The 10,909-nt window shown below is 39.9% G+C and overlaps 1 protein-coding gene across 1 annotated transcript in view; it reads right to left on the bottom strand.

Moving 5' to 3' along the window:
• Patj (PATJ, crumbs cell polarity complex component) overlaps nt 1-10,909 on the bottom strand; it is a 317,960-nt gene that overhangs the window by 195,148 nt on the left and 111,903 nt on the right. Inside the window, exons 18-20 of the mRNA XM_013348556.2 lie at nt 10,283-10,492; nt 6,552-6,668; nt 4,459-4,863 (exon numbers count right to left, since the gene is read on the bottom strand). Coding sequence (XP_013204010.1) covers nt 4,459-4,863; nt 6,552-6,668; nt 10,283-10,492 — 732 coding nt within the window. The remainder of the gene's footprint in view (nt 1-4,458; nt 4,864-6,551; nt 6,669-10,282; nt 10,493-10,909) is intronic.

Genomic DNA, 10,909 nt, shown 5'->3' with positions numbered 1-10,909 from the left:
GGGATTGGCAGCCCATGCCTACTCAAGGGCTGAGAGAAAGAAGAAAACGGAGAGAGGGAAGGAGAGAGAGGAAAAAAGAGAGGAGAGAGGGAAGAGAGGAGAGAGAGAGAGAAAGTGAATCAAGTCCTGGAATAAACTGCAGTGAGAAGAGCTCCGGTGGTTGCGTCATTCCTTACTGGATGAGGTGGGGCGTGACACTGGGTTCAACTCCCAGCACCTACATGGCAGCTTACAACACCCTCATTCATGCAGGCCAAACATCAATGCAAATAAAATAAAAAAGAAATAGAGAATGCTTCACTGAGAAAAGGTACCAAGGCACGTGCTAAACATAGATAAGAATTAAGGGTTGGGGTTGGAGAGATAGCTCAGCGGTTAAGAACACTGCCTGTTCTGCCAGAGGACCAGGGTTCAGTCCCCAGCACCCACATGACAGCTCACAACTGTCTGTAGTCTATTTCCAAGTGATTTCACACCCTCATACAGAGACATGTAGGCAAAACACAAATGCACATAAAATAAATCATTTTAAAAAAAGAATTAAGGGTTAAGTTGTAAGAACTAGTTAGTAAGAAGCCTGAGCAAACAGTCTATAACCAATATAAGTCTCTGCATGTTTATTTGGGACTGAATGGCTACGGAACCGGGCGGAACAGAAACTTCCATCTACAAGCACCACTGACACCTAAAGAAATAAATACTGCCACAAATTCCCGCATCGCAGGATTGTCCCCTAAAAGTTCATTTGTGTTTCCCAAACAAACTTATTTGTTCTTCCTACAAACACCTTTCCTTGTTCTCTGTTAATGTCTTCTCTCACTTGAACCTTATATTCTCCTAGGTCTAACCTGAGAAGGGCAGAGGATTTCCTATTGAGACATGCAGGGTAAATTATTCTGCCTTAATAAGGATGTCTGACATATACTGCAACATGAATGAACCATAAGGAGCTTATGATAAGTAAAGAAAGCCAGACTTATAATGATAATGTTCACAACTTCCTGTCTTTTTTGTTTGTGACACGGTTTCTCTGTGTAGCTTTGGAGCCTGTCCTGAAATTTGCTGTGTAGACCAAGCTGGCCTTGAACTCACAAGAGATCCACCCGTCTCTGTCTTTGGAGTGTTGGGATTAAAGGCGTGTGCCACCACCACCCCATGTAATAGTCAATTCTTAAAAAGAAGACAGAATTACAGTTAATGCCAGGGAATGATGGGCAAGGGGAGGGCACTTACTGTTTGGTGGTCTCAGTGTTTCTAATGGGGTCCTGGGATGGACAGAGATGGTGGCTACACAACAGTGTAACTGTATTTAATGCCACCAACCTATATACCAAAAGGGTACAAAACAGATATTAACACAATTTGTTTTTTTTGGGGGGGAGAGTCTAGAAACTTAGATGATTCACCTCTTAAATAAAATAAGAATATATGGGTAGTGGAGGGACCAACATTTGAATTTCTTGGGTATTATTTGTATATTGCAAATAAATAAGGCTTTACAAAATCTATCATTACTGAGAAGCAAATAAAGATGCAAAGCCTATCCTGCCATTACTGTAGAAGGGAATTAATGCCAAGTAAGAACATGAAATAATTTGAAGAGAATCAATGGTAGTTTTTCAGAATATATGAGAGCTGAAATAATCTTCATTAATATGTCCTATAACATTAATTCATATAATTCAATGTGAGAAGAGGTAAAAACTTAACATTTTATATATTTTGAAATATGAATGGTTAAGGGTAAATACTATAAACACATATTTGGCTATTTTAATCTATAACCTTAACAGTTTATGTGTGAAAATGGACCAGTTCTTTAGGCTGATTTTTATTTAGAGGTCTAAGTTATTCTTTCTATATAAGAAAATGGTTATAATAAGAGGAATGACTGAATTAGGGAAACAAGACAGAAGCCAGGCACTGTGCTGGTTTCAATGAGGATGTCCCAATGTTCAGATGATTGAATATTCATCTGATCCCTTTTTGATAGTGCTGTGTGGGTAGGTTTAGGACTTGTGGCCTTGCTGTGGGAGAGCTTTCAGGTTTCCAAGCCTGGAGCCATTCCCAGTGCATTCCCGCTCTTGAAGCCTAAGATGTAGGCCCTCAGCTTTCCAGTCAGATGGTCTGGGCTGTGTATAAAGCTAGGTGAGTATGAGCCAGAGAACAAGCCGACGAGCCGTATTTCTGCTTCAGTTCCTGCCTTGATGGACTGGGGCCTGGAAATACATGCAGAAACAAACATTTCCTGTTCTAGGCTGACCTTTGCTAGTGTGTTTTATCACAGCAGTCAAAAACAAACTAACATATAAATTAAAGAATGCTGTATCTCAAACAAGCTACATAAAAATGATGATGTATTTGGGAAAGTGTTGAATGATCTGAAAGTGATTATTGTGAATAGAGATAGGCATTAAATATATACTCAAATACTTTGAATGAAATTACAATTAAAGAAGCATATATGCAAAAATTTAACCCAATACAACTTTTAAGATATGAATGTTTGACTAAATATATGGAGTAAATATTCTGAATATTTATTTTTGTATTTCTTCCCTTGTCTTGAAAGGGACCAATATTTCAAATTGTTTTTTATTTAGATAAATTTCTTTTTATGGGAAAAATCAGCCACAGCAAGAATGTGTGCACATGTTCAGTAATCTAATTCTAGTATGCTTGTGTATTATGAATAGTCAGAATGAAACTGAGCACTTAGGATCCAGGGAAGGGCTGGCAAAGAGAGAAAGCCATTGTCACTAGAGTATACCAGGCAACTCTGTGTCACTACTTCCCACATCCAAGATCATTTACAAATTAAAAGCATCTGTTCCCTGGTAGGTTACTCAGAACCTTCTGCTGTGGGGAATCCTTGAGGCTTCATTAATATAGCTAGGATAGCACCTTGCCCAGCAGGGGGACCCACAGGATTTTCAGGAGCGAAAGAGACAAAATGTCCAAGGAAGGCAAAGGAAAAGGCCCAATTTCTGCTTGCTTTGCTCAACACACAGAAAGGAATCAGACTGAGCACAGGGAGCAGGGGCCTATGTGAGAGCACAATACCAACATGCCTTTAAAAGATACCCTCTAGGGCAGACAAGTGGCTCAGTGGTTAAGAGCACTTGCTGATCTTGCAGAGGATCCTGGTTTAATTCCCAGAGTCCACATGGCAGCTCACAAGCATCTGTAAATCCAGTTCCAGGGGACCTGACATCCTGTCGAGCCTCTCCCGTAACAGTCATGGGCATGGTGCATATATACACATGCAGACAAAATACCTATAGGCATAATAAAACTAAAACTGAACTAAATAAACAAAAACACCATCTATACTAACTTATTTGTTTGAAAATTAATTCAGGCCAAAAAAATAAACAAAAAAAAACATTAAAAATTCAACAGGCAACTAATTAACTATAATTTTATTTAAAAATCAAGTTTACTTGATCATTGGAGCACCGGACTGAGCTCCCAAGGTCCAAATGAGGAGCAGAAGGAGGGAGAACATGAGCAAGGAAGTCAGGAAGGCGAGGGGTGCACCCACCCACTGAGACAGTGGAGCTGATCTATTGGGAGCTCACCACGGCCAGCTGGACTGGTAGTGAATAAGCATGGGATAAAACCGGACTCTCTGAACATGGTGGACAATGAGGACTGCTGAGAAGTCAAGAACAATGGCACTGGGTTTTGATCCTACTGGATGTACTGGCTTTGTGGGAACCTAGCCTGTTTGGATGCTCACCTTCCTAGACCTGGATGGAGGGGGAAGGACCTTGGCGTTCCCACAGAGCAGGGAACCCTGACTGCTCTTTGGACTAGAGGAAGGGGAAGGGGGGGGAAGGGAAGCGGAGAGGAGGCGGAAATTTTTAATAAAAAAAAATCAAGTTTACTGTCAATATAAAAGTAAGAATAAACCTATTAAAAGGTAATGCTTCTTGCCAAGTTGTAAATAGGCACAGTCACAAGCCTGAAAGTGACTATCTGGCACACACTACTGATGCATCACAAATAAGTACAGAGAATGCTGTGGCCAGCACAGATATAAACAATAATTCACTTTGAGCTCATTTCCCCTTGATTTGCCCTGACAAATATACTACACAAAAAAACATATAGCCATGTTTCCCTAAGGGAATTTAAAAGAAGATCTTAATGATTAAAAGATCTCTTTACTGAACTAAGAAATTAGAAGAAAAATGTCACAAACACATACACATACACACACAGAGAACAGTTAAAAACTGTTCAACCAGCAAGGTAGCCACAGCTCACAGATTGCAGAGAAGTGATGTAATATGAATAGGATGACTTCATGTGCTCACTATACTCTTGGTAGTGCATCTTGTAAGCCATCCTAGCTTACAAAGCCCATTTCATTTCTACTTTATCTGTTGAAGTAACACGAGGAAGGGAGGGCTGGAGCACGGAGGGGCTGGAGGCTGAGTAGCAAAGTCGTACCATGTCTGCAGTGTTGTAGCTGCACTGCTGCATTTCCTGGGAATATAAACTCCGCCCAGACTCTGGATCTTGACACTCGGGTGCTTCATCTCCTGAGAGGCTAGCATGCAGCCACTGTGTGCCAACCTGGAGTTCCTGCCTGGAAGGTGCATGCCGGACCTCCTGAATGTGTGGTAGTGGGTTTAACTCCATGGCCCGGAGGTGATCTTGATAGAGTTCATATTCCTCATCTACAAGCATCTCTCTTTCCTCGCCCCCTCCCTCCAGTGGAGGGCTCAAAAATTCATGCATTTCCCATGCTTCTGAGCTGGTGTCCATTTCTTTTTGTTGGAACTGCAAAGACTTTCCCATATCTAGAAATGGTTCATCCACAAGTTCTTCAAGATATGGCTCATCTCTAAATCCCTGTAAATAAAAGTTTATAAAAAAATGTTATGTTCCACTTGTCTTAAAGTTGCACGATACACCTCAACCTGAGAAAGTGTCAACCTAACTGCAGTAGAGTGCCTTACTCAATGCATGATCAAAGCCAGCTGAGCTTCTGCATCACCAAACAAGAAGCTGCAGTTCATTCTGCATGGTTCAGAAATTAGACGTGGAGTAGAGAGGCAGAAGCCTGCACTGCCACGGTGAACTGACAGCTCCATCATGTAATAACTAACTACCCAACAGTTCTCCACCATCAAGAGATATTTAGGCTAAAATGCTGTACCAAATACGCAACTTGTCCCTAACACAAAACGTAACTCATAAATGCAAAGTCACTTCATACTTAAGACAACAAAGACTGAAAAGCTCACTGTGGTCAAGACTAAGAAACTCAAAAGAAGTAAAAACGTTCAAAGCACATTCTTTTTTATTTTGGGGTAGAATTATTCTGCTGCTGGCTATACCTCTTGCTTTTAAAAACAAAACGAACAGAAACGTTCTGAAATGAAATACAGCACTGTATGTCTCAAGGACTTCGAGTATGATTTGTTTCTATTAAGCCAAAATACAGAAACAAGACTTTTCACCTACACTGAGAATATGATAAAGAGGAATGAATACAGTGTGATTTTTGCTGAGCCTCTGTCCTAACTCTAGTGAGCCTGTGGCTGTTGAGCACAGAGGCCTAATCCCCTGTGGATCAACACTCATTCCTACTGTAAGCCCCACCCATTAAGAACTACCTAGTGTAAATTCCTATAATCAACCCCCCTCTGTTTTCTTCTTATAACTCAACACCACATGCTGAAACTTCACACTGAAACACTGAACCAATACTGCAACGTGATTCAAAACAGTCAGAGACACAGGATATATCTGAAAATATTATGATTATAAAATTTTAACACAGTGTCTAAACTTTCAAAAGTGTGATGGACATTATGGGACTTCCTATCAGCCTGAGACACTGTACATAATATGACAGGAATGGTACTAAACAATTGTTATCAGGTAAAACAAAAAATACAGTAGACTTTAGGAATAGAAGGGGAAGCTTAACATATTCTGTCTATGATTACAGTATCCAAGGGGGTTGAGTAGATACTTTGTAAAGTATTCAATTATGAAGTTGCATGTTTAGCTACATTTTCTATGACATTTTACATGGAAGTCTATTTTCAATATATTCTTTCTCCCAAATTTTAGGTTTATAATAATGTATAAAAATGTTTGTTCTTTTAAACATGTTTTTTGTTGGTTTTGGGGAGAAAGGTGTGTGCCTCAGCACGTGTGGAGGTCTGAGGACAACCTGTGGGTCTCACCTTTCTTCTTTCACCGTGTAGGCTCCAGGATTGGATTCAGGTCAGGCATGGTGGTAAGTGCCACAACTGAGCCATTCTGCTAACCCCAGTGTTTGTTTTTTGAAAATGCCTTATATCTTCTGTCATTTAAATTGACAATGTAAGACTAAATTAAAAATTTAAGTTAAAAATACTAATTAAAGAGAAGGAAGCTGGTAGGGCATACCAGTGATTACAGAGGTGTGGGGGGGCATGTATTTAATTTGTAACTTTAGCTGAGTGAGTGAGGACAAGCTTGTGTCTTTATATTAACTCTAACATACAAAAAAAATCACTGAAAAGACAAATAAATTTAGCAAATACCTTGGGTGCTTCAAGGATTATAGATGAATGTATGTCATCAACAGCTTCTGAAGGCTCATTGTTGTCTTCATTGTTGTTTGAATGTAAAATAAAACAACTTCCTTCCTTCTCACCTTCCTGAAAATAACAACCAATTTATGATCAAGAAAATTCTTCACTTTTAACTTCTCTTCAATAGTTCTCACCCAGTGCAATCACTCAACAAAGTCTATGCAAATATGAAGAAAGCAAACTTTCTCCCACAATGGAAAGTCTATGAACCTTAGGCCAAAACTGATCAACTTTAAGTATTCTTTAAGGAAAAACTAGTCACCAAGGAAAAGGCTTTGCAGGTAGAGCTATGACGTGATCTCTGTGCATAGGCTTAGGGACTTACCACTAACGTGCTAGTCATTAACCGACACTCTATGAGAGGGCGCCTTTCTGCTGAGGAAAGGGCTCAATCAGCACTAGTCACTCTATAGCTTCAAGTCCAGAATCTGGCGCCAGAGCCCGTGTTCTCAATTACCACTCCATGTAATCCTCAGCAAGGTGGGAGTGGGGTAAAAAGGCCTCGTGGTGCACAGCCTTAGAACCACAAAGAAAGCTCTACAGCCAAGGGTTCCAGGTCAGTGTGGTCTGCCTAGTGCCAAAGACACAGTATAGTTTTTAAAGCCGATTCATTGATTTTTGAATCTAGTATGTTTGAGATAAGCAAAACAAAAGATAAATTGCTATCACAGAAAACATGACAATATATCATTGTAGTTTTATGAGGATAGTTATTTTACGGCTAAATAGAACGAAAGTCATTCTGGCCTGCTACGTATCTACAGTCTTGTTGCTCCGGCCTGGCTTTGGCTCTTCTTACTTTCATTCCTCCTGCCTCTGCACAGGCATAAATCACCATGCCCTGTCTATCTGGAACACTCTCCCTTCCCTAACTACCCTGCAGCCTCAGACTCTGAGGACGGTCCAGCTCATGGGGAGGCTGCGGACCCTCTCAAGCGGTACCCTCTCTTAGCTGGAAGCAGCACAGTAGGCACACTCTGTGGTAAGAGGTTCTGTGTTTTCACACTGCCTCAGCGTTCCTAAAGCTGCTGAAAGGGGAAGGTTAGGTTACATGTAGTTAGGTTAAACTAGCAAATAATTATCAGAGAAAATATAGACAAAATATTTGATACAACCTAAAAAGATGAAACTTATAAAAATATTAATGTTTTCCCTCCTTAATTTATCCAAAATCACCCTGAGTTCTTCACCTTACCATCTGTTGTCTATGGCAGTACATTTCACATATGAAAATGTCAAGCACTTAGTTAGTCATATACTAGACTCAATTCTCAAAGATTTAAAGTAACTGACAGGTGTTAGATCCAGACATTCTGGTGTATAATATAGGAAGAACAAGACAATGTAATGATGGGAGGGTATGTGCATAGGAGGGCCCTGGGATCAATCGCCAGCAACAAAAATGTAGAAAGCAGTCCAATGGCCACATAGCAGGTTCCTAATGCAAAAACATTTGGTGCAATACATTGTTCACTACACACACACACACACACACACACACACACACACACACACAAATATAACTGCCACTACCTACCAAACCAGTGAGGTGCCTGAACTATTATCATGTTGCATGCTAATATATTTCACATATTACAAGAATTTTAGAATCATGAAAAGACCTTAGTCTTGCTCATTCTATTAAACATTTTTATAAAAGACTCAAAGAATATTTGATTCTTTTTAGTCTACTTGATCACCATCTGTGAAATGAAATATTCGGCATCAGAAGCATGTAGGTGAGCCACTGGGAGGAAGACTGTGAAGAATTCAATGGTCTCCATCTCAACGTCTCCCAGTGGACTCCTATGAGGCTTATGAACCTTTGCATCTGGAACGCACTGGGTTATTCAGTGAAAAGCTGGGATGGGCTTCCTGAGATTCATCTGACAACCTACCACAACCAAATGATTGCTCAGATAGTGCACACAAACTAAACAGGAAATCATAACAGAACAAGATTTCATAGTGCTGTAGCTAAGGAAGAACACAAGGCTTGAAACTGACCCCCTCAGTTCATATTTTGACCCCATCCATTACTAATCATAAAACTTTAGAAAAGTTAGTCAACTCTCTGTGTCTCCACTGGCTCATCTGTAATGAGAATGACAAGAGGAGGACCCTAATGTATATGATAGGCTTAAAATATGTGGTGATATATAGTAAATGCTCACTTAAAACTAGATGAAAATAATCAAGTATTTGTTTTACACTGAGAATCTCTACAACAAAATGTTAAGGAACCAACAGTCAAGAACAGTAACATGACATAGCACATCAAACCGTAAGATGACGTCAAGACAGTCTGACTACAGAACAATTGTCAGTACTAGGGGTCACCAGACATGCTGATGACCGATGGTGACAGGAACATATAAAAACGACTCTACTGGGCAGTGGTGGCGCATGCCTTCAATCCCAGCACTCGGGAGGCAGAGGCAGGCGGATCTCTGTGAGGCTGAGGCCAGCCTGGTCTACAAGAGCTAGTTCCAGGACGGGCTCCAAAGCCACAGAGAAACCCTGACTAGAAAAAAAAATTCCATACCAAATAATAATAATAATAATAATAATAATAATAATAATATAGTTTTCAGTTCATTGTACCTAACATCATTCTAAAATAGTAGGTCCTAACCTATGGGTTAAGTCCCATTTGGGGTCAAAGGACACTTTCACATATCAGGTATCTGGCATGTCAGATATTTACATTATGATTCATGACTGCAGCAAAACTACAGGTGTGAAGTAGCAACAAAATAATTGTGGTTGGTGGCGACAACATGCATACAATTGTGTTAAATGGTCACAGCATTGGGAAGGTTGAGAACCACTGCTCTAAAATTAAAATGCAAAATTATTTATTTTCATTTACATATAAGGGATATGAATAGAACTTAGGAGTCGGTTTTAAAAACCTGAAGGTACTATGGTAATACAAGTGGCAGAACCAAGGTTAGACATGCCAGCAGTGAGCAATAACTAACTGTCACAGCTGATGACATTGCCTTTATTCCTGAAACTTGTCATGTTGTAAGTCAAGGACATTAAGAAACTTCTGACTGCTTACTGCTCTTTCAGAACAAGAGTTTGATTTCCAGAGCCCACATAGGGTGGTTTACAATCACCTCTAACTATAGCTCCAGGGATTCTGATGCCCTCTTCTGGCCTCTGTGGGCACTGTACTCACATGCAAAAACATACACCTGTACACTTAAATAAAATAAATCTGAGTTTTAAAAAAATTAAAAAAAAAAAGAAACTTGCATAGAAGCAGAGACTGTGCATTTGTTTCCTGGCTGAGAAGACTCAAATAATCACACAGAAATTATATTAATTTCAACACTGTTTGGCCAAAAACTCGGGCATATTTCTAGCTAGCTCTTATATCTTAAATTAACCATTTCTATTATTTTGTGGAGCAAAATTATTCAGGTCTAGGTGGCTGGAAACGAACAAGGAGTCTCTGTTTACACTTGCATGAGGTCACACACATAGGAAGCAATGTGAGACAGATTTCACATCCAGGTATATCTGCTTCCCCTAGTCCATGTTCTTTACTGCACTAGTTTTATATCCCTTATTATTCAAACCTTATAGTTGAGAAATATTTGTCTTCCAGATTCATGTTGCTAACTACTGCACTGTTATCACTTCTTATATTAACTGAGTTCAAAACTTACCACCAAAGGCTTACAGATGCCAAGGTGAACAACACCTGGGGGCACAGCCTTCAACACTTCAACAGCCTCAGCAAGTGTGGCATTGTCCAAAGAGAACTCATTGACAGAGACAAGGCGATCTCCCGGTAAAAGTTCTCCGCTTCTTTCTGCTACACCATCTGCTACCAAGGACCGAATCACAATCACTGAGCGTGTGGGATCCAAGGGGTCCTAGAAATTAAATGAAAGAAAGTCAGGTCCCTGAAAATAACTATGCAGGTTTAAAAAAGCTTACCTTTAACAAATCTGATTTGTTATCTCATGGAGCCAGCACTCTGCTGACACTCTATAGAGGTTTAAATCAATGAAAACATTACTCTATATATCCTATAACATCAGCTTATATCAAAGTGAAGATATAAACTTATCAGTTTCATCTGCGTGTCTGTGTGCTCAATACATGTAAATTTGTCCTTTAAACATTTGGTGATTGACCACAAGAGATCTGGGAACACTTAGGAAAGATTCTCTGACACTCTCTAGCCATAATTCTATTGTGGAACAAATCCATGGCTATCTATGACTCCCCTTGGTCTATATGTAGGCTCTAAGAGGAGAATAAAGTGGGAAAGAACACTCTATCATTCA

This window comes from Microtus ochrogaster, chromosome 10 (genome assembly GCF_000317375.1).
Source record: "Microtus ochrogaster isolate Prairie Vole_2 chromosome 10, MicOch1.0, whole genome shotgun sequence".
NCBI classification, from domain to species: domain Eukaryota; kingdom Metazoa; phylum Chordata; class Mammalia; order Rodentia; family Cricetidae; genus Microtus; species Microtus ochrogaster.
The sequence above is the reverse complement of the archived record's forward strand: the minus strand, read 5'-3'. Positions and strand labels throughout refer to the sequence as shown.